Source organism: Filicampus tigris, chromosome 6, assembly GCF_054856515.1.
Source record: "Filicampus tigris isolate MCC_2025a chromosome 6, RoL_Ftig_1.0, whole genome shotgun sequence".
Taxonomy (NCBI): domain Eukaryota; kingdom Metazoa; phylum Chordata; class Actinopteri; order Syngnathiformes; family Syngnathidae; genus Filicampus; species Filicampus tigris.
This window is the reverse complement of record NC_141222.1, coordinates 22,900,092-22,924,921: the sequence shown is the minus strand read 5'-3', so window position 1 is coordinate 22,924,921 and position 24,830 is coordinate 22,900,092. Positions and strand designations below refer to the sequence as shown.

At 42.1% G+C, this 24,830-nt stretch overlaps 1 protein-coding gene across 3 annotated transcripts in view; it reads right to left on the bottom strand.

The window, feature by feature from the left end:
• Positions 1-24,830, bottom strand: part of nfixa (nuclear factor I/Xa) — a 177,179-nt gene that overhangs the window by 111,138 nt on the left and 41,211 nt on the right. For 2 of the 3 annotated variants that reach the window (XM_086034392.1, XM_086034393.1), the window contains one exon: positions 18,578-18,661. In XM_086034392.1, the coding sequence (XP_085890518.1) occupies positions 18,578-18,661 (84 nt within the window). Of the gene's footprint in view, positions 1-11,662; positions 11,846-18,577; positions 18,662-24,830 lie in introns of those variants that run through there. The other variant, XM_086034394.1, reaches the window with a different exon arrangement.

Genomic DNA, 24,830 nt, shown 5'->3' with positions numbered 1-24,830 from the left:
AATTGGAGGATGCTTGGTGGGATACACCGCGGCCATCTAATTTTGTTGCCCTTGCCGCCAACTGTGTATATTTTTCTTTAATTTTGTGCGCAGCGTGCGTAAATTACCACCACTGCATGTGCATTTAAAAAAAAAAAAAAAAAAAAAGGAGGAGACAGGTGTCCACATGCAGGCCAGGACACAGAGTCAACAAACAAGGGTCGCATTTAATCAAGCCTAGTTTGTTTATTTAGCAGTGGTTAGGTTTTCACTTTCAAACCTCCCAAACTCCATTGCAAAATTCATCTTTTTAGACTCCGGAGAGAACATTCAAACAGTATTAATTCCCCTTGCTGGGAAAAGGGACAGCCTTTTCCCGGAGCTATCCATAACATCTGAATATAAAAATAAATACGCAGAACGGGCTTTACCCTTAAGTGAGAGGGTGTGTGGGGGGAATATCTGGTCAGTGTATGTTTTTCCTCACTTGTATCAGTGTCTGGGGCAACATATTTCTCGACGCTAAAGCCGACTGCCACCTCTCGATGTTTGAAAGCTGCCTTCTATGGCTATCGGGAACTTCTTTATCTCTTACCGCCGTTTCTCCCCGCCGGACGCCCCCCTGCGCCAGTTAACTCACCGCAAGCCATCGGGAGGACCGCAAGAATGCTTAAATCAGCATAATTAGCCCGGTGTGTACTTTAAACACACGTTTCCCCCCAAGCCTGGCCCCCTGCCACCCGTACACCGCTGCGTATGCATCCACAGCCCGCGTCTCTTTGAATCAATAAACAGAAACATTTCAGCAGTCAGTCGCGTCGGACACACAAACAAAACACAACACAAGGGGTAAAAAAAAAAAAAAAAAAGATGCCGGGTTCCTTTTCCCACCCCGCTTAGTCTCACTTGTGCAGCTGTTCCTCAACAACTGGCCTCAAAACCACTACGACCGCACTAACACACTTTACTGTGCGGCTTAGCATGAGGCGGCTAAATGAGTTTAGCATGGGCGCTAAAAAGGCGGTTGTAAAGTTTCCATAAGCCGGCTGGTAAAAATCAAGCGGGAGCATGCGATGGCAGAGCGTTTGCGGTTCGCTCCCACACACATCTGTATGTGTTTTGGGTTTCACTGGCGCATTAACAAACAATTGCCTCCCAGCAAAGGCATGATGCTTGGCTGCACACGAGGATTACCATTACAGACCATTTAATAATCATAATCACCACCATCAAAAATGAATCAGCCCGAGCATGTGATGTTATATTCGGGTGACTGTGAGGATCATATTACCAGGGATGAGACGAGACACTGTTTGTTGGCATGACTGCCGCAAGTCTCTGTTTACCTATTAGGGCAAAACGTGGTTACGCAGCAGGTCAAGTTTGTGTGTCTGTGGCAGATAAGAGCAACCACACAGCTGATACACGTCAAGTGAGCGCAACCATGGCCAATGGAAACAAATGTAGCAGTCACGCCCACTAGGCTTGCGGCTGACTCCCAAACAAAGCTAGAAGGATATTGATAGAGGTTTAGTCATACACATTTTGCAACAGAATCGCTGCCCTGCGTTGAACAAAGTGAAATCTCGAAAGTCAAGGCATGAATCGTCGTGCAGGTGAATTTTAAGGAGAATTATGTTGGAAATAGTGTGTAAAAAAAAAAAAAAAAAAAACGTTCGGAAGCGCAAAATCTTAATGTAAAAACAATAAAACACTCCGTCCTAATTTTAATGACAAGAGAGTGAAACGAAAGTGAGTCACAGTGCAGATGTGTGTGTGGGGGGGGCGCGAAATGTTTTCTTCTTCCTAGGGGGGTCGTAACAGAAAGTAATTGAGAAGCACTGGCCTAATAGTAAAATGTAAAAATAAAAACATACGATGTTCATTTTAATAACAAGTGACAAGTCTAATGGCCGCCGCACATTCAACCATTGTGAAAAAATTAGGAGTTGTGATTCTTCGGCACAGACCAAAAGATTGAGCGCCGCACATCTAACTGGCGCGCTGCGTTGGAAAAACTGTGACCCTGGAACTGTTTGGAGGCTCCACATACAATATTGTACTGTTTTTTTTTTTAGTTTTTTTTTTATCCACAAAAACATGTGCGTGATTGTCAAGGAAGAAGCGCACTGAAGAGTGTAGCTAGTTAAAGAACCTGCACCTGGTCATATCGGTGACAGAGACTCTACACACTTTGCTTTTTTATTAGTACGGCTTGCCGGCGCCACAGTGGTCTCGCTTATGCTTGAAACCTGGATATTTTTTTTTTATTTTCATGTGCATATTTGAAAGGCTGCTATGAGTGTAAAATTCACAGGTGATTCAAATTTGCCAAACCCCCACACACTGCGACAGTTCAGTCGGTTTTGGCCGTGTCGCTCACGTAGCGGCGGGCCTTATATTAACAGCAACTTAGTATAGATGCTTACTTTATAGAACTTCCAGAGGATTCCTTTGCTTATCGTATATTCTACAAAAAACTCATTCACTCTTTGAAAAAGTGGTCTTGTGACGTCATGCACGAATTCAGTTGAAACACCAACATTTTAAGTAAATTTAGCGGTATATTTTCCACTGCACGTTTTAGAAATCAATAAAAACACACCAAGGTGGCTACTGCAAATAAACCTGTAGCCCTATCATTGAGTTCATTTCCAATTTGAAATGTGAAAAGCAAGTAAGTCAAGTCAGGAATCTCATTTCCGGCACTGACTTAGGAAAGCCATTTGCGTTGTGTTGAAATGTTATTTAGAGCTAAAATCCTTCACTTAATTCAAATGGAGATAACATTCACAGTGTCTCCAATTACCGGCATCGAGGCATGCAACTACACTCAGTGAGCGCCACTCCACGCTGAAAAGCATTTGTCAGCAACATTTGATCAAAGTGGTGTGATACTGTTAATGCGAGGATGTGCGCTGCTAACTAGCCACACAGAGGCCCGCTCGCTGCCGTGTCTGTGTGTGTGAGACGTACGCAATCAAAGCAGGCATGAGTGCACCCTTTAGCTGTGTTTGTCTGTCGCCACAACTGTGGATCTTACGCAGGGTTCAGTCGAGGTAAAGATATGATATTACGCAAGGGGTTATAGATTTTTCCACCCCTGGCCAGCTGCCAGCGCTCCCGACAGGAGAGAGACTGAGCGAGAGTGGGGGGCGAGGGGGGAGGGGGGGGTGGATTGGGGATCCGGGAGCAGCACACTTTGTTCCACAATGTCCGATTCACCGACTGGCCTCCGCAGTTACAGCGAGGAAATTGTGCGTTCCTGCAAATTACGCCGTAATACTGGGGAGTATCTTGTGCTGGTAAATGAGAGGAGTTTTATCATTTACTTTTATGAGGTCTGTTTGATATTTCAGCCACCGACTCCCTCAGGCTGTGGACGCTTGCTGCTGCTTGGCCTCTTTGTGCTACAGACATAAACACACACACATACACACACGCAGTGTAGGCAAAATAACGTAAGGAATTCGTGTGACAAAGCATGCATGAAGCGCCAGCAATGATTTAAACATAGAGCAGAAGATCTAAAGTTAACCTCCAATTGGTTTGGATTCCAAAGCTATTTTATGTACAAAACGGGAATAGAAATAATGTCTTGTCTTGCATGTAAAAGCAAAAACGTAATCGAAGGAACCCCGAGGTAAAATGGAGACACACTACAAGGCGATTCGTGTCAGATCTCCATTTTAACATGCTAGCTTGTAATACAAAGCTAAAACGTCAATATTTAGCGGTGTGTTAAAATCCTTCAATGTCTTCAGTTGCAAACTGAAGATTGCTGTCGGATTAAAGATGTAACGTCGTCAACAACCAAGAAAAGCACAGTTGGCTTTATTCCACTTTTTGTGCATTAACATGACCTGGACGACAGAAAAAGAACAAAACACTACAGCGTAAATTTATTAGCCTAATAGCATAAATGGCTAAGTCATTCTTAACCCATTGTGTTAATATCAATAGTAAAAAAATACCAATGTGCTTGCTAAAAATGTTTTTTTTTTCTTAATGCGAGTATAGATTCTCAGCCCTCAAGGTCGTAGCGATCTACAAAGGTTGAATCGATGCAGCTGAACTACTTGTTTGTCGAATGTGTGATTTTTTTTTTTTTTTTCTTGTTTTCCAAAATCATTCAGAAATGACTTGAGGCAATTATGCTACTGGGGTAGCAACATGTTGACGCTGGAGTCTTGCATCACAAAAAAACTTCCAATGAACACCACGTTCTTTTCTTCTGAACCTCTTCTACTCTCTCAACCCCCTTTGTTGAGGCCGGCCTCCGTGTTAGAATTTTCAAACGGCTTCACGCGAGGACTACCTTTTCTGACAGAGCCCGGCTATCGTCAGCCATACTATCGAGCCGGCCTATAGCACGTCTAATGTGCGTGCGTGACAGACATCTCGGCTGTGGACTACATCCAAAACAAGACTTGGACGAGTCAGCGGGAGCGGCCCGGTCTGTTTCCAATCAGATGTTCGCCTGCCACGATGATCAACGCCACTCTTTCCTTGATTTACTCACTGCATATGTTAATGAAACTTCTCATATCAGTCTGGTCCACATTCTTCCCGCCTGGATTAAGAAGGCATGCATTCGGTTCACAGACACGCACGCACCCACAAGGCATAGAAATGCTTTCACAGAGGAGCTCTGGCCTAGTTCTTGCGCACAGAGGTACTCTTTTAATTGGGCTCTTGATGCTCGACATAGGGCGTACTTCCTCTAATTAGCAATATCTATAGCGTATGGGAGGCTCTATGAATGCATGCATGTGTAAAATCCTCTTTTGAGCAACTCCAAACTAACTAAGAGCTTTAATTTCACGCTAGGCTGCATTGTCCCATTGAGTGGGGGTACCCCCACAAAAGACCCTGTGAGAAAATCAAAAGGAGCGCAAAACACACCAATAGGTGACGGAGGAGATGGGGGGGGGCCGGCGGGTTTAGAGAAAGGATCCCGCCTGAAACAAACAACAACACAACAACAACAAGGCAAGCTCATCCCCCAACAATGCCGATCTAGTTCTAACCGTCACTCCTCTTTTACAGAGAGCTAATTGACGAAGAGGACGAAGGTGAGGAGGGGGGGGGGGGGGGTTGGGGTTGTCGGCCCCCGGCAGCTGCGAGAGGAGGGATGCACCGGAGTGGGCGACTCACGTTTCCACCATCTGATCATCTTATCAGCTGCTGCTATGTTTAATTCATGGATGAAAGTTTTCACTGTCCCGCCTAAGAGTCTCAAATGTAGTAGCACAGTTTAGTGAAACCTCCAAAGACCAGCCGCAATATTGCAACATTCTTAGTTAAAAAAAAAATAATAAAAAAAAGCCTTCAAACTCATTCAGCCTAGTGGGCATCGACCCTAAAAAAAAGAATAATTGCACAGGTGTATTTTGCTTTTCTTTGCCTTTTTTTTCCCCTCCATGAAGCCACCACAGAATCGTGCAAGTGAGGAAAAATGCAATAAATGACCACAAAACCAAGTACACTGTGCTCAGTACGTACGGTACACGCAATTAAAAAAAAATGGATATAAAAATAAATAAATAAATAAACACACATGCTGTTAGTTTACCCCTTAACTCTTGACGATGCAGTATTATACTCCAGCAGTTCCAGCTGTTTTCTACAGTTCCATCTTGAGAAGTAAGGGATTCTTTGGTTTTTGTTCCATTTCTATGGTGGGGACATAACCCACATTTTTTATGTGGGTCTGAATATGTCATAGTTTATCACTAACCTACTCTAACGTGGTAGTAAAGTCTTCATTTAAGTAAATATTTGTAGGAATGAAAACGATTCTAGGCTATACATGTGAGAAACAATCGGATGAGCCGTCGTAAACCAAGAACTCCCTTCCCTTGTACATGTCAACCACTTGCTAGTTGCTAGCATGTCTGGTTCCATCCGATGCATTGTTTTCATAGTTTCCCACGGCAGTATTTAGAGTAGAAAACTTAGTGTCCTTAACAGCGCTGGTTTGAGGAAAAGTGGCACAAGTTGCTCATCAGTGCTTTCCTTGCGTACGACTAAAGATGTGGGTGAGTACAATTGCCGTTTTGCAGTGGTTAACGTCTTTTTACAACTGTGTGCGGTTAATGTTAAACTGTTACATGAATCATTGCTTGTGAAAGTTTAAAAAAAAAAAAGATCTTGATTCGTCACTATCCTCTGAAAAACACTGATGTCTAATTTGGGGGAAAAAAAATAATCTACACATTAGTGTGATGTCTGTAATGAGGAAACACCATTCACATCAAAATAAGAAAATTTAAAAAATTGACATGTGTTTTTCACAGGACAGCGACGATATATTATACGATTAATATCGATTAATATATGAAGTGTGACATAAAAAAAACATCTACCGTACAATACCCTTTATCGTTAGCTCTGTCGCTACACTTAACTAGCATCTGAAACGGTAACACAAAAATAGTTGCTTTTCTATCATCCTTGGGCCTCACTCTACATACAAGACCAATCAACCCAGGCTTAATCCAACCATTACACAAGGAAGGATGAATAAAGTGATCGTATTTCATTAGACCTTACTAAATATTACTGTGAAATGTTACGCTGGTCACTTGTTTTCTGAGTTCGGTCACGTGACGTTGGCAAGCTAGCAACTGTGACGTCATTTTCAGTCGACAGCAAGTGGCAAAATGGCCGCCACCCGTCTCATATTAATTTGATTGTGTTTTCAATACAAAATACTTGTTCTATCAATAAAATGAATACACGCAAGTGAAAATCAACATGAACTTCATGTAATTTCAAAGAAAAAGATATGTATCATCACCATATTGGATTGTGTTCATACCGCACAGCACCATGGCACTGTACAGATTCCACATAATGAATGTTCGTACTTTCCATTTTCCGGAGCAAAGCTAAAAGGTTCAAACAAAAGGAGGCCTCAGCGGCACCGACTCACTTTTTATCTATCAGTGCACAACATATGTGACGGTTGTGTCTAATTTCAGATGCTGCTGCGTCGTACATGTGCATGACCGCTCAATACAACTATATCGCAAACCAACATAAGACAGCTATAGGGGCCGCCCGGTTCCACTGGCCACAGATCAGCGTAAACCTAATCCGCACTGGGAGGCAAGAGGGAGGCTATATTCGCACGCGTGCACATATATCTGCATACACAATAACTTCCACCCATGCAGGGGACAGCCACCTATTACTCTGCGGTGCCAAGCGCCTCGGTTAAGCTTGATAAATCCATTTTCAATGGGCAGTGAGGGAGACTGTGCAAGATAAGGGATGAGCACACTGCTGGATCGAGCGCACCTCCAAGACTCTTTTTGGGGAGGCGGAAACGCACCAAACAACTCTTGTCTACAAATCATGCTTGCCCCTTTTGCGATCCTAATGAATCTTCTGAAGTGACACGTTGGTGCCATTCTCCAGCGTCCATTCATCCACCCATCGCGGACCACCGGCTCTCACTTTGTGGCCAAGCAGTGTAAGGTGGGCCTGGTCTGCAACCAGAAGGAAGGATGAATAAATAAAAAGAACACAATGTACCCCTGGGTTTAGCCTGCCTGTCTGCTCGTATGCCACCGCCTGCCTGGTGTCCTGGCACCAAAAGTCTGCCCACTTTCAGTCGGCCATCCTTCCACGACGACAAACCTATTCTTCGATGCGTTTAGTGGGCCTACCGAGGGCCAGTGTGTGCGCGCGCATGGATTTAGCATGTTACAAGATAACAAACCTTACTTAACACGTGCAACTCTATGGGAAAAAATACGAACGTATGCATGCGCACAATCAGATTGTACGAATAGGGCCTGAATGTGAGGCTTTTGCTCAGCTGTGTCGCAGACTGCCTAGCGTCAAGCATTTGATAATAATGCTATGTCAAGGCATGTCAAAAAAATGCACATTTGTGTCACTCTGTCACTGTGCTGTTGTGTACCTAAACATGATCGTGTGGATGCTGAGAGACGAGGCTTCACACGTCAACTCGTGAATGCTTTTGTGTACATAAAATACTTTTTTGGGGGGGGGGGCGTGGGGGGTTGCTGAGAGACAGTCATTCGCGTTGGTGCTTTTGTGTGGCGAGAAAAAAAAAAAAAAAAAAGCTAGTATATGTGAGTGCTAAGACCGGCATTCACATGAGTGCCGTCAATGTCAAAATATTTTTTTGGAATCAATCTTTCACATTAATGCAATAGTGTGCCAATTTTTTTTTTTTGAACTATAATGAGTGAAGGCGCAGGAACACGCATTCAGAATTAGGAACAAATTTATATATATATACTTAATACTTTACAATCAATTCTGAGAGACTGTGTCTCAAACAGAACTTTTTTTTTTTTTACATCAAGCATTAATTCACATCAATGCTTAGTGTTTTCTGCCAAAATAATATGTGAACGTTGAAAGACAAGTATTCCAACTAATGTTAGTGCATGTTTAAAAAAAAAACATTTTTTTCTATTAAAATATCATAAAATAGTGAGATCATGCAATGATGGCCAAGCATTGCAGGAAGATTATATGCAACTGCTCTGCTATTCCTTAATCGCAGGCCCGGGGAGGCATAATTGCATGATATTTGCCGCTTGTTATGATGTTACAATGTATTAACCACTGTTCAACAGCATCTCTCAGCATTCAACTACAATTTTGGATAACACAGAATATCATTCAGAATTTTCTGTCTTTTCCATGCATTTTCTATACTGCAGTTTCTAAGTGTCAAATTTGCCCAAGACAAAGCTGATTGCAACAGTGGATGCTGATAAGTGAGCATCGATTCACATACTGTGAAGAAGCACCCAAAACAATAGATAATATATCAAATTTAAAATAATAATAATAATAATCACAAGCATACTGTAAATAATTTGACATCAAACCCGGATGAGTGAGAATAAAACAATAAAAGTTCTTTATTCTCCCCCGCCCCTCCACCAAAGTACACTGCACAATCTCCTGCACAAAGTTGTGCATCTCATTAGTTTGCACGCAGCCTCGGAAGTTGGCAGCGTTGGCGGGGACTTGACTGGAAGCTGAGATAATTGATTTGAAAACGCCGCACATAAAAGTTTTAATTAAAGACTCCCCCGCAACCTTCATATCGCATCAAAACTTTATGCAAATACTTTCTTTGCCGTCACGAGGGCTGTGAACGGCTGCCAAAGTTCCACTTTTTTGGCTGCACCTATTCGGGCAGGGCCATTTCCAACAAAGCTCTTTAGCGCTATTAATAATGCACTCAAATGTTGTTTACACCGCTCCTTTTTTTTTTTTTTTTGGGTGAAATATAAATTATTTACGAGTGTGATCGAGGAATGACGACACGAAACTACCACAGTGCGCCCGTATTATCTTCACGTGCGCAGCGTCAACATACAAGAGTGGACTCCAAAATAAAAGCGCATGGAAGTGACCTAACAACATGTTTTTATTCCAAATTTGATATTCATCTTCGGGAGCATGCCCAACATGCACTGTGCGGCCCATATCTGCCAATTCGTTTTAATTAAAAGAATTGAAAGACGGCGAGAACTCGGACACTCACCAGCAGGCTTGGAAATCGTCTGGACTAAATATGCAGAAATCAAATAGAATATTGATTAGGAAATGTGCCACACACACACACACACATGCACACACACCGCCTTATGCCAAAGTGACAGACGGCAGAAAGGTCAAGGGACGTGTAAGGAGTCATTTAAAGGACACAAATGATGTGATTAATTCAACATATACAAGAGTGATTCAAAATCGTGTGATTCACTTGCAACGAGCAGAGGAAACATGCAAAAAAAAAAAAAAAAACAGCTCGGGAGGCCTGAAGTAATACTGAATCCACATGTTTTCCATCGTGGAGCTATCATGCACACACACACACGCACACACACACACACTGCTCTGGGTAAGGACACGGATCGTCTGATTTGCAGACCTTTCAAAAGACGGAAAAAATGTGGATATCACATTTTGCGGGTGTAGAAAATGGTAACTGGCATGGGAAAACAGGTAATATATTTTTAAAAAGTATTAATAAGTGTATAAAATGATAACAGACTATTTCAGTAATGACAGTTCCTAGCGCAATATGTAAGATGGTAGCTCCTGAACAGTGAATAATGAAGATCCTACATCAGGCATGAAAAATATAAAGGCTGTTTAAAAAAAAAAAATACATTTTTACCTGGTTTCTAAATCATGCACACACACACAAAAACATCTGAAATTTCAAGTAACCTTTCCTAAAACCTGTCTATGGTGCATCCTAATTTTAAAAGCTTTTTTTTCGTATGCGCATTATATAAAACAGACCTGAAAAAAAAATTATACAAAAAGGTCATTTAGCATGACCTTTGCTGTTGCTCTTTATCAAATTAATGATGAATAATTCAAACAATATACTAGAATGTGTTATTCATCACTTTGAAACAAGCATTGACCTATTATTTTTTTTTAATATTTATTATATTTTTGAAATTAGGATTAAGATGATTGTGGCACAATGCTTTACAAATGAAGGTCAACCATCTCCTTGTCGTTTTGCTTTTCAATAAAAGCAAATTTTTCGCACTGTGTGTACTTACACATAATATACAGTAGAATTTATCTTCAATGTCAAAAATCTACCAGAATTATATTTTAGTATAACCCAATACATGCATTACTGGGCCTGTAAAATCATAGGCGATTGTGCGTGTCCCTTCACACACACAAAAATTAAACTATAAATGTCCGTAAGAATTCATATTAATTACAGTAATAGATCAAGATACCGTCATTGTAATTCTAAAAAATATTTTCATGCATACATACTGTCATCGAATAAATTTCATCGCATAGTGCATTCAGTTTTAATTGTCTGCTATTCATTAAACATAATTACAAATTAAAATACATTTTAAAAAAAACTAAATAAACACCGTGCTTCAAAAATCGCCTTGACTTGGTAGAGGTCAAGTGTATTTTACTGATCAATCAATCATCCAAGTGTACATCTCGCACCCTGAACGCACCACATGCCCACGCGTACACGCGAAACGCACCCTCGCGACTTCCTAATGACATGAACGTCAATACACGTTGTGAGTGTGTGTTCGGGGGGGGGGGGGGGGGGGCTTAGGAGGGCGTCCACCGTGACTATGAAAGCACCACGATAGCACCAACTCGCCCTTGGCGGTGAGTGAGTGTGTGCGAGGCTCAACTCCACTTCCTCGGTCCGTGAACGCAACAAGTCGGTTAAACCTGTCGGTGTGGTTTCAAGTCAACTCGTGTTCACTCGGTGGCAATGCGCGATCGCTTGCACTGTACTGTACAGTATGTACTGTACTGTAGTTCGAGATTTGGTTTATAAAAAAAATAAAAAATAAAGTGGCAGAAGCGCCATTTTCTCGATAGCGTAGCGCCGCGTTTGGAGCGTTAAATGGAAAAGCTCCGTTAAAACCGAGAGGAAGAGCGGTTCAGCTTAGTTTGAAAAGCGGCACCGTAAAAGTGGAGGAAATTCCGGGGGAAGGGAAGGCGAAAAAAGCGGCAGACAACGGGCACACTGCAACCGGCGCACAGCCTCAAGCGTACAAGACCGGAAAACGGGGCAATCCACGAAGCCATTAAAATGTCTTTTGTGTGTTCGTGTTTGTGTGTGTGTGTGTGTGAGTATGTGTGTGTTAAAGGACAAGATAAAAGTGCGTACCTGTGTCAAGCAGTAAGGGGAGTACATGGCTGAGTCTACAGGTGGCGGTCGGAGCGGTCGCGAGTCAACGTGGATGGAGGAGGTTCGCTGCGGTGCCGCATTGCAAAGGCTGGCCGAGGATCGGTGCTGTGGCTCGGTGCAGGCTCTAACCCCGCCTCGCTCACTGTGCCGCCGAGCTCCGCACCAACTTTTAGGGGAAACTTTTCTCCCTGCTCTGCCTCCCTCCCTCCTCTCTCCCTCCCTCCCTCCCTCCCTCGCACACGCCCTCCCCCCTCACTCTCACTCCACTCTCCTCCCTCCCCACACATGCAGAACTGTAACTCTACTGTACGTCGACTGTTTTTTATTAGAACTTCGAAAACTACCGAGCTTTCTTCTGCAGAAATGAACAGAATGGAAAGGCTGTGGTAAAGAAACATGCAATCTTCCAGAATAAGAGTGAGTGGACTGTATTCTGCCCAAAAAAAATAAAAATAAAATAAATTATAGCAATGTACTCATGATTCAAAATTACAAGACTTGAAAAGACTCCAGTTTATTTTTGCTCCCTCTCTAATGCAATCAAGAAGACTGAGAGTCAAAAATAAAATAGTGTCTAAACATGTAATTTCATTTCCTCATTTCCTATTACACATCATGCATGTTATCAGCCTATCAGATGCCCCTTAATGACTTCTAAGTGTCCTTTTAGTAAACAAAAGCCTCTCAAACTGCCCATCCATCCATTTTCAACAGACCTCACTAAGTTAGCGGGTGAGTTGCTATCCCGTATTGCAGCAGTTGTACTTTTGATACCAAGTAGCACCTCAAAAAACACTGCCAACATTAAAATACACTAAGGAAATGAAAAACATGTACCTAATGAATCAATTAAAAAGGATTGGATTTATGATGATACATAAAAATACAAGCCATTCTCAAGGATTAAATGTGTGATATTGATCCTAAGAGTTCAATATAACTGAACTCTATTTAGCCAGTGGTTCTTTCATGTACCACAAGAGCCGGCATACCACATTTCAAGAATTACTGCCCAAATAAGTTTTTATGCCAAAAAGTAGTATATATAATTCCAAAAAAAGAACATTTTCATAGTTTGTGGAAAAATAGTATAATGTAGTATAATAGTGTTGTGTAAATCTGTGCAAGGGTTGGTCATGTGCGTCTCACTAGTCGATAGGCAAGTGATGTTTGCCTGTTAAAGGAAATGCTTAACCTTTTATGTCATTTTCGACTACATTTCTTGACAGTGAAAAGCACGACTACACAAGAACTAATAAATAGAGATATAGCAGATTTTCAAAGTAGCCCTGAGTAGGGTGAGCTAGCGACTATCCTGCCCTGGACTGGTCGGCAAACACACACTTACATTCACACCTATATGGATAATTTAGAGTGCCATCGAGCCTAATTTACATTTTTGGAATGAGAAAGTCAGAGTACCCACAAACTCCACACAAGAGCCTTAGAACTGCGAGGCAACATGCTGATGCTATGCTACCCCTAAAGCTAAGTAAATTGGAATCATACTTTACAGTAGCCAATTGTCTGTCTTTTATGGTACAATATAGGTCTGAATGATTTTGAAAAAAATAATCTCATTGAGATTGAGACTCTCAGTACTGCACTTGTGATTTAATATGCGTATTTTTATTTTTTTCAAGGTCCTCTTCCCATGTATTTTAATATCCCAATGAGCGGTGAATACGTTTTTTCGAAGGCAGCGAATATTGCGTTCGCGTGGTCAGGGTTTGTTCAATGTCGCAAATGTTCGTAAAACGTTCGCCAGACTGAACGCAACACTTTTGTTTTTGCTCGTTTTGCTCCCATTTTTTCATCAGTTGATCTGAAAGTCTAAAACCTTTTCCACAACTGCACCCTTCAGAATGACCTTTTACTGTGGGTAATCTAAGGCACACCTGTGCACTAATCACGGTGTCTAATCAGCATCTTGATACGGCACGCCTGACCGGTGGGATGGATTATCTCGGCAAAGGAGAAGTGCTCACTATCACAAATTTAGACTGGTTTGTGAACAATATTTGAGAGAAATGGTGATATTGTGCATGTATGTGGAAAAAGTTTTAGACCTTTGAGTTCATCTCATAAAGAAATGGGAGCAAAAACAAAAGTGTTGCGTTTAAATTTTTGTTGAGTATTGAGGATGAGTATGAGTAGTATGAGTACCATTGCGACATCGATTTGAATTCAATTAATTGTTCAGCCATAGTACAATCTACACTAATAAGACTATTTACTGGACTCCCAGGTAAATATGCATTTTCCAGTGCCAAAAAAGGTTAAGTGTAAGCCGAGGGCAAGAAAAGTAGTGCATTTCACGAGAAGTCATGCATATTGCACAAGACGTCCGTGTTCCTCGTGTGAGTCCTCAGGGCTCTGTGCTTGTTTTGCTTTTAATATCATCGCTGTCCTGTTAAAAAAAAAAAAAAGTGTGTCCAATTTTGCAATTTGAAAAAATGTTCACAGTGCCATGTCTATAACACGGAAACCCGATTCACGTAAAAAAAAAAAAAAGTAAAATGGACATAAGTGTTTTTCGCAGGACAGCAAACAATAAACAGTAATTTTGCAGCCTCAACATGGGAGCAAATGTTACGCGAAGTAAGCAGAGTCATACTCAAAGCAGTAAAACTTGAGCGTCAACTTTAGCGCGATGTTTTTCTTACACTTTCCAATGGTGCACTTCTTTTCACACTTGTATGACATGTCAGAATGTGGAGGGGAGGGGAATTTTGAGATGAGATGGACAAGTCATATCTTACGACAGGAATCATTCTCATGAACACATTTGTCAGTCATCACTAAAGTTAAGACTGATTGTTTTCAAATGTAATTAGAAATGGTAAAAAGAAGAAAAAAAAAAGATGCACAAGGCACATCCTTGAGGCACTCCTTTGGAATTTGTCTTTCATTTAATACTGTCCGTCTTAATATTAATTCCACTTGTATGTTCAACGTTACTTAAAACATTGCTTGTTCAGGTTGCTAAAAGTTTTACGACTGCCAGCACTGGACCCTGGTACATTATTTCTCATTCCGTCATCCCTGACAACGTTGACTTGCTAACGTGCGACTGCGATGGAACGACAACAAATCCGTGTTTAATTTACGGTAGCAGGAAACGCTGGCTCCAACACTGACCAAAATTCATATTGAATTAACTTTTACAATGTGGATTTGCGGAGCCACGCTATCTTTGCCTGCAAGTTATAAACGATACCGCAACATATTTCGAATATAAAAAAAAAAAAAAAAAAAAAAACTCCCAACGATTTCTACGGACCTCTTGGCATGCTTTGAAGAAACCAACAAAGTTTTACTGCAAGACGCACATTTGATTTCTTGACGCTTGTAATTTACAACCCCCTCCTTTTTATCTTCTTAGCGTCACAATGACTCGCTCCCTTTGCAGCGTGCTGTGTATAATATCCAGTACATATGCGGATAGTTGATACCTGAACTTGGACCGGGAGGTCCAAAGCCGCTTCAGTGTGACTCCCATTGTATGCAAGTGATACTCTCTGGTTCTAATCAACCTCGGCTTTATCCTCACCCGCTCCCTGCTCCTCGGCCTAATCAAACTCATATATGCAGGCAGAGTGCCTGCAATTACACATAAGCCCCTGCCTCCCGAGTGTGTGTGTGTGTGTGTGTGTGTGTGTGTGTGCGCTCAGGAGCATTGTGTAGTGTGTGAATAACACTGAGTGTGTGTGTGTGTGTAGACTATAGGGTGCGGTCTTGGAGGTTGAAGTCACCCCCGTGCTTGAATGCCAAGTGTTTTAAAGTGAGGGTGGGGGGGGGGGGGTGGTTGGGGTACGAAGCTTTACGAGACCTCAGCCTATGTGGGATACGGAACACGGCGCGCGCGCGCGCAAACACGCATGCATGAACACACGCACATTCTTTCGTCTTGCGCTCAAAGATACATAGGCAAGCAACAGTGGAAAAAAAAAAAAAGGGGGGGGGGGAGTGAAAAAGGTGAAGGGTACCGAGTGTATTTCTTTCCATTAGTCGCTCCTCGGTCCAAACCACACCCCAGCACGGCACAGGTCCAAACCCCAAAGCTGTCGCGCATTCTCTTCTCTTTCTCTTTTTCCTTTTTCTCTCCTATGCCAACTGCTTTCTTGTTTTCACTCTCCATTAGTGGTATTTAGTTCAACGTTAAATAGGTCCAGTCCGGTGTAAAATGTTTTCAAGCCGAGATCGGGAACATCATAATATATAGTTTGCTTGACACTTCAAATGAAAATATTCTATTATTAACAACTTTCAATAGAAACACAATTTTAAAAAGTCATTTAAAAAAAAAAAAAAAATGTATGAATTAAAAAATGATGATTTTATGTTTTGAATTATATTATTATTACAACATCAACTATATGCATTGTTGATTTTTGGAGACTGAACAGGCATAACAGAATATCTATTATATGTATGTTGCATAAAGTTTGCCTTTAAAAATAAAGTGCTTTTGGGCAAAATATCCTTAAAGTGAAAATGGAAACATAAATAACTACGGCGAATCCCCAAATACCGACCAAGGCGTTTATTTACTAAAACAGCAAATGGTAGGAGGTGTCTGTGAGGAGGGCGGGAATTTGAAACAACCATACACTCCAGGCAAATTGAAGTTTAAAACTAGGACTAAACAAGGCAAGAAAATAAGACAGACTGCGCGGAACAAATAAGTCATGTAGCTCCTGGAACATCAACTTGGACTGACGCAACATTGTGGTGTGATCACATGATCATCAGCGTTCGCAACATTCAGGGCAATTCATCTGAGAGCCTGCTTCGGTGCTGCTGATTTGGTTGCCAACAATGTTTAAATGCTCTCAGGAGTTTACTATGAACTATGCCAATTACAGTGACGCTTTTTTTTTTTTTAACCTAATGTGAAATGAGAGGCAAATATTTTTTTTTTCATTTATATCCTAAGTGTATATTGTGCTAGAGTGGCTTTTCTGCTGTAGTACCAACGACAAATTCTTTGGGTGCGTCATCAAAAATCCAAGGCCAATAAAGATGCTTCTGGTTCTAATATTTGAAGCTTTTTGTCTTTTCACCTCTTGGATTCGAGATGCTGAATCTCAAAGGGCTTAACGACGGTAATTATGTGCGCATTTACAACTGTAATGAGCGGAAAATAAAATGTAGTCGTGCTGGTTAAATAACAGTTAAATACGAATCTGGATCAGGCCCGTTTTCGAAAGGCGTCCTGGTTCAATTCCCGACCTCGAGTCTACATGATTCTTCTACAGCGCCTGACTTAAGCAGCCCTCTTTGTCTGGAGCTGGAGTGGAGCCTAGACGCCCATCTCAGTATTCAACACAACACAGGCACTCCGGCAGCCAAAATCACAAACTATAGCAACCGCCGGCGGAGCTGCAAAACACCACAACTCAGGTTCGCATCTAAAAACTCTAGCTTCCCATCTTGACCGCCACACTGAGAAAAGCCCCCTCCCTGGAGCTCTGGCGGTTTCTGAGAAAGCGTTTGCCGCACGAGGAAAAAACCAAATGGTGTGACAACACTTGAGCGTGTTGTGGTCTCCCGTTGACACGCGCCGCTGGCCGCGCATTTTATGTTTACCATCTCCTGTGGTTACGCTGTTACGTTAAAAGCCAAGGCCGATATCGCCATTAGCGGGCGAAATGTGCGAGGCAGGTGGCTGTGGCTCCAAATGCTGTTTATGCGAGCGCACCAGTCATGTACGTACAGTACATGTGCAGCCATATGCAGTTAGACATTAGTCATTATGGCTAACAGGCCCCTCGTACACAAGAGATGCTTTGGGTCTGTTTGCAATCTCAGTGCGCGCGTGCGTGCGTGCGTGCGTGTGTTTGTGCGTGGAGCAATGTGTCGGGCCTGCTGATTTTTTTAAAAGTGTTTACTGTGTGTAAAAGCAGCTCACGTTTTTCAGTCCGGCTGCTTTAGATTATATCCCCTTTTTGTTTATATACGACAGGAAGAAAATGTATACGTCTTCATGAAGCAGGTTGAATACAATCACTGTATGAAGTAGCATTTGGGCCGCACTGAAAAATACATTACAAAAAAAAAAAAAAAATACTGTAACAAGCAATTTAACAAGTGACCGTGAAAATTCCTACAAAGGTGATTCCAACAATTTGAGTGCAAAAGCCACTGCCTTATATTGTTCAATATACTTAAAATGTGTTCAAAATACATTATAATTTTAAAATGACAATATTTTTTTCCTGGCCATATTACATTATTCTAATATCCCTATTCCCTATTGTTCATTATTGTGCTTTAGCTGCCAACACCTTTAGTCCCACTAAAGGCGAAAATAAGCCTTGACAAATCCGCACTAAAGAGCATAAGTTGAGAAAAGTTGCAATTTGAAGGTGCATTCTTGGATTCGTACTGCATCATTTCATGGCTTCCAGGAGAACAATTTTGGGTGAGAGTCACACTGCCGGAATATGCAACATGCATCAGAATTTTGTAAAACGTGAAGAATTCTGATGGAAAATAAAGCATTACGCTCCATTTGAATTGGACTATTTTCACGCGCAGTAATAACAATGTATAACATGTGCTATAAACCGGTATGTTTAAAACTAAAGTCAGTGCTTGGAATGTCAACTTGCCCCAATTACAGTGCATAATCTTTCATAGAAAATCCATCTAAATTCGTGTGAGAACACGCACAGTGCTAAATGTGTTAAATATGTTGTCGGGGGCGTGTGGAGCGTGTGAGGCTGCCAGAAAAAAAAAAAAAAAAATTTAAACACAGTGAGTCAAGGTAGAGTAGATCATTTTAATCCACTCGGCTTGTTTGTATGACCACAAAATGAAGCACTTGTGTTTGCGGTTCATTCGTTCGTGCTTGTGTGTGTGTGTGTGTGTGTGTTTGTGTATGTATACCCTGTATGTATCGGACACAAGGAAACATTCAGGCACCCCTGGGCCTCTGACAGGATCGTCGTTCACCAGGTAAGCGTCGGTAGCCTGCACAAAAGAAGAAAAAAAAAATGTTGTGAAACAGACTCCTTCAAAAAATGGCTGACGTGACGGGACGCAATAATAGATCATTGTTAATAATTCGGTCAATCGTGTCAAATTCCGAAATCCTGCGATATGCAACGAGGCTGTTGAATCACCTTACACTAGTTTGTTGTCTAAAGAAGTCCAACGTGGAATCCGCTATGGGGGAGTGAGCTAGAGCCGCGCGATGACAATTCCAGGCGGCAATTTTCTGCTGAGTGCAACACTGGCACGGAAACGGGCGCTCAGAACATTCAGATGGAGGTTTTCCTCCCATTTAAAATGGTTTCACATCAAATTGAATCATCTTGTGATTTATTTTTTCTCTGTTGTAAAATCGAATATGATGTTTAAAATGTTGAAGGTCGTTAAAAGTTAGTTTGAAAAAAAATATCTTTGTGACATCTTTCTTTACAAATATGCCATGTTACAATGTGAAGATGCAGCCAATTTATGTACATGTTTGTTTTTATGGCTACATTTAAATCAGGTACGCTTTGTAGTCCGGAAAATACCAAAAAATGGCCAATTAATCGGTTATCGGGATTTCATTCTGCCCAATATCGGAATTGGCATTGGCCTCAAAAGGTCCATTTTGATTGGTCCCTACTGATAATTTGAGTTGGCCTGATCTGATCACTTGGAAATCAGAGCCGATCACGTTATTTTCACCTGATCGGTATAGGGTGAAAAAGACGGGATGTTTTCATTTTGAGAAATGTTAAATGTCATAAAGTGACAAAATAATCCTAAGGTAAAGACACTGCCAAGTGGAATAGCAGCAGCTTTTATATTCCATAAAGTAGCATTTGGGGTTTGTGCCGTGGCGTGAAAAAGAAAAGATACCAAAAAAATGCTGGATTTCACAAAAAACAGACCACACGTTAGCTAGCGTCACACGATGTAAGAAAACGACATCGCCCAAACGATTGTTACAACAGTGTTGGTGTTCATTGAAGTGGAGTTAAGCGCCATCATTTTACTTGTATAATGTTACACTGTGTGAAATGGATTCATTGAACATTAAGGTTATTTATCTTCTTACTACACTAAGCGGAATTTTTGATATTTTATTTTTTTTCGTTGATTTAAAATGGAACGTTAAAATGTCATTTCTTTTCATGATTATTTTGTCCTGCACCACTGATATGCTATAAAAAGATTTTATCTGTTTACTTGGTTGAAACCACAGCTGCAGTAGATTTTCAGCCAGATGAAATGGCATCATTTGGAGATAAATTTAATCAAAGGAAAAAAAATGAAGACAGATGAGAATAGTGTGGACGCACACTTTTTTTTTCTTCTTTTTAACGCATTGCCGAGGTGTCAGATCAGGACTCGATATTGGTAAATATTCAAAATCAAGTGACTCGGGCTTGGGTTCGGAAAAAAATGTGTAGTAATAACAACATGTGATCAATGCTTTCAAATTGGGACCAAAAATAGGTTGCGGGTCCATTGCTATCGGGTAATTGATGAAGAGTAAAAATGCTTTTATTGCTCAAGCAGGCACAAGATTTCTTGGCAAATGTCTTTTTGATTCATGTTTGCTCTTAAAGTCTTTTTTTTTTCTGTGTTGTATTGTTTTTTTTTGTTTTTTTTATCAGGAGCTTAATACACTACGTTATGTCAACATAACATATAGTGAATGCGCTCAACCTTGGGCTATGGGCGGTAGCAAATTTCTCATTTGGGTTAAAAACCCCCCAAAAAAAGTGTGCGGAAACCTTACTGCAAAGTTACTAAACATGTTATTTGAATACTACATCTTTGTAGACAATGGTGAGTGTTTATTTTCTATCTACGGAACAAAGTCCTAACCGACAAACAGCTTGTGCACCATCTCAAGCCAGCCCAGTGTGTACGTACAGCTCTGTATACATGCATGTGTGCATTCAGCGAGCTTCATTTGTATTCCAATTCAAGCAGGCCAGCAAGACGGGGTTCTGGCAGAGCCCGGCGCTGTGAAATGGGCTCTCCTCGCAGCGGTGCCGCTGATTGGATCAAGCCATCCCTCTCCCGCTTAGCCGAAGGGAGCCCAAATCCCGCAGCCGCTGCGCGTTCTGCGAAATCCTATTTCATTTCACAACTTTAACGGATAATAAAGCAAACAGGCGCTCTTGTGCCAGGCGGGACCCCGTGACACATTTATCCAGCGACGACACGGGCCCACAGAAATTGTTTAAACGGGTACATGGGAAAATATAAATCACCTGCGCGCATATTTACATACGCTGTGAACGCATGCGCGCGCGCGCCCGCGCGTGCGTGCCACTTAAGCAGACGCGCAGACACAAACCCCATAATAAGAGCCAGACGCTGGCAGACCGCACAGCCGCGAGTTGTGGCGAAAACAAAGGCTATTCATATCCTTCGCAATGAGAGGCCTTTGCGGCTCCCTCTACCGACCCCCCCCCCCCGACACCGCCGCCCACCCCCTTGCTGTTTTATTACAGATAATCTGCACTCACAAACCGCCCGTTTTTTGGCAATTGTGTGATTTTCTAATCATCTTTATTAGTGCATAAACATTGCTTACAGGGGCAACACACTGCCCATTGTTCAGACTGGATGGCGGGATTGAGGCCCGCCGATAAGACACGACTGCTATGCGCTGTATTATACTACAGTCGTTTTCCGCCAGGCCACATGTGTCCAGTGACGCATCCCATTGGCCGCCCACATCCGTGGCACCTGTGCGGGTGCAGGCGCCAGCCAACCGGAGCACGGCGAATCAGGTGCGCGGGGCGGATTCGCCCATTGGCCCGTCCCGGCCGGAGACAAGGTCGGGCGCAGCGCCGAGCCTCCTCCGATTGGCCCACACGGAGCCCAAAGGAGTGACGTCAACGGAGTCATTTCCATTGGCTGCCGTGGCCCATTTGGATGATTAATACGTGTGTGGTAGGAGGGTGGCACTGGGACAACTGGCTCAGTTGGGAATGTGCGAGGCAACATCCATTTCCAAAGGCAATATAAGGACAAATGTTATTGGACGCGTTGCTAAGTCGGTAAAATAATCAATCAGAGGATGGTCTCCCTTAGTCCCCGCTGAATCTTAAATATTTATCTTAAGACATTTCTACAGTGAACCCCCATTTATAGGGGGAAGTGTGGATTCGCTTTAGGCCCACCTGCAACGGATGAAAATCCGCTTAATAGATAGACCATACTAAAATACTTTTTTTTTTTATTATGGTGCCCCCCACGCAATTCACCGGTGAATTCAACTCAATTCAGTTTCACAAAAAGCAGCAGTTCAGCAGAACGTGAAAGTTGAGTCGGACTCGCCGACTGATGACGAATAACGGAGTTTTAGTAAAATGCCCAGCTCTGACCCAAATATTTATCAGACAGTTTATTGCAATAGATTACACAGGAAGAGGACCGTGAAAAAATAATCACATATTAAATCGAATTCGCAATATTGAGGGAGGGATAACGCAAGTGGATTATTTTTCAAAAGTACTGTCTTTATGTCTTCTTCATTTGCAGTATATCAGACATTACACTGCCCCCTGGTGGCCAAGATGCACACACCAGAAGGAGCTATACAATAATCTTGATGCACAAAATGTTTAAATGTTTCCATTCTGCTCCGTTTTGGTATTACCATATGTTTTAAAAAGTGCAATAAAGTGGAGTGCTACATATACCTTAACTGAGAAACACATTACAAAAAATTGAATTTCCTTTTTATTGCGGGGACGAGTGCGGTCACAGAACCAATTAAACTTGGACATCAAAGCGCCACTGTCTACTGTACAAACGAACTATGGACGATGACCCAGCAGGGAAACACTGCACATTTATCGGAATAGTTTAGAGAAGACCAATTTCTTTTCCCAGGACTTGTATCAGTACCCGTCAATAGTGTGTAAAAACAACCAACATTACTGGGAGCATTACGGCAACCTCAAACTGGGTGCCAACTCCCTATTTCCATTCCATTTTCACTTCCTGTGAGTAGCACGTCACGATACTTTTGTCTGTGCTCCAGCGTAGGGATGGGCATCATAATCAACTCGTTGGCCCCACAATTGCTTGTATAATCCAAGTCATTCACCGCAACAGAAATGACAAGGTGAACGAACTATTGGGAACAAACTGCCGCCGCATTGTTACCAGGCCCTGAGACTCTAAACAAACTGAAATGACCCCTGACAGAAGTCAGATTCCCCACCCCTGATACAAACAACGTTTCAATGGAGCATCGTGTCATCTGACTGAAACACAATAGAGGTCTTGCATTCATTTCCTATTAAGCAAGCGGCACGCAGCCATTCTAACGCTCTTTTAAGTCATCCGCCAGAGAAACAGGTGTTGATCCTATTGTGAAACAGTGAATAACATGAAACTAATAAATGGGCTAAGCTCGCTACCTGCCACTTGGGAGGCTCGAACATACTGACTCCCCTTTGTAGTAACCCCCCCAACCCCAAAAAAAAAAAAAAAAAAAAAAACTCCAGGCCCTCAAACGCTCCCTCCCGCAGCGCTGTATGAATTATAAATCGTACTATATATACATATAACATATGCCCGGCCCATATGGCCAGCCCTGAGCAGAAAAATCTCAAAGCCCTCCTTAATTAACATTTTAGAGGGAGAAGATTCGGAGGCGGGAGATTGAGTCAGTGACCTATTTGGAGTCCGCCATCATCGCCCCATGCAAATGTGTTAATTGAGACACATTTTCCCACTCCACAAATATGCGGGGAGATGCAATTTGGATTTCTTTTTCTGTACTTTTTTTTTTTTTTTTTGCCCCAGACATCCGATCGATCATTTTTAAAAGTATAACAAAAGAAGTGCATCGGTTTTTTTACGCTATTTCTCGTCAGCCCTCTGTCGCTACTGTATGTGCTCGTCACCATATGGCCAAATTCTTTGGAGGTGACATCTCCCGAAAACTCCTCACACGCGTGTACACACTCAAACACACTCCTCCGCTGAGCATTGTACGAAGGTCCCCGATGGTGGAATTTGTTCTCGCATGGCGCCATTTGAAAGCGCATGAATGGCGACGTATCAATGCATCACGTACTTGCAGGGGAACACACACCTTCCACGAGCCGTTTGACCACAAGCTGTTTAAATTTGTTTTTATAAGCCTGGGTTGTTAGCCATGAGCATAAATTGTCCATGTTTAAGGTAGAGGTTGAAAAATGAAGGGGGATGGTGGAGGATGGGACACACACACACACAAAAAAAGCGAGTCCAGCCAACCTGTGAGAGATGGCAACCTCTTCAAAAGACACCGGGCGGGCGGGTGGCCGGGTGGGCGGGCATCACCGGCGATCTGTTCCGCCGAGTGCGAGGGGGATGTATGAAAGGCAGACATGGCCGCCGTGTGAGCGCCTGCCAAAGCTACCTCAGGGAGATATGTTGGAAAAATGCTATTTTTCACACCGACGTCTCAAGAGGAGGACGGGGGGGGGGGGGGGGGGGGGGGGTGAGAAAGAAGATGAGAAACGGATGGGGTTACATTAAAAAATGAGACATGGATAGATGGATGAGTGGGCCTTAATGATTTTACTCCACTTGAGGGTGATGGAGGTCACAAGTACAGCCAAGCGTGTTCGTACAGCAGACAGCATTAAACAGACTTTTAAGTAACTTGATTCCATCCAAAATATAACGTGCCTGAATCCTGATTGATTTGATGGAATGGTAAAATACAAAAAAAAAAAAAAAAAATTTCACTGAACTTTTTTCGGGAATGTTTTGTGAAGCCTTGTCACCGCTAAATATGATGCTTTTGTTGCCAATGCCAAATAATGCATTTAAGTAGGATTTTGCAACATTTTCATTTCTTAACGTAACATTTTTATTGCCAATTGGCATTTTTGTGGCAGTGTGTGACACTTTCCTGGCTTGTGATGACATTTTTGGTGGCGTAATGAATTTTTTGTGGCAATATGTATCACTTTCATGGCGTAACGAAGCACTTTGCTAAATATGTTTTTGCGGACAAAATCTGCATTTGAATTAGTATTTATAGCATTCATTTCTAAATTTAGCATTTACATTGCTCGACATAACATTTTTGTGGGCATACATTGCATTTAGTAGCAGTATATAATGTTTTTGTGGCAAAACCTGCAAGATGCTGCGCTTTCATTGCTGAATATCAACC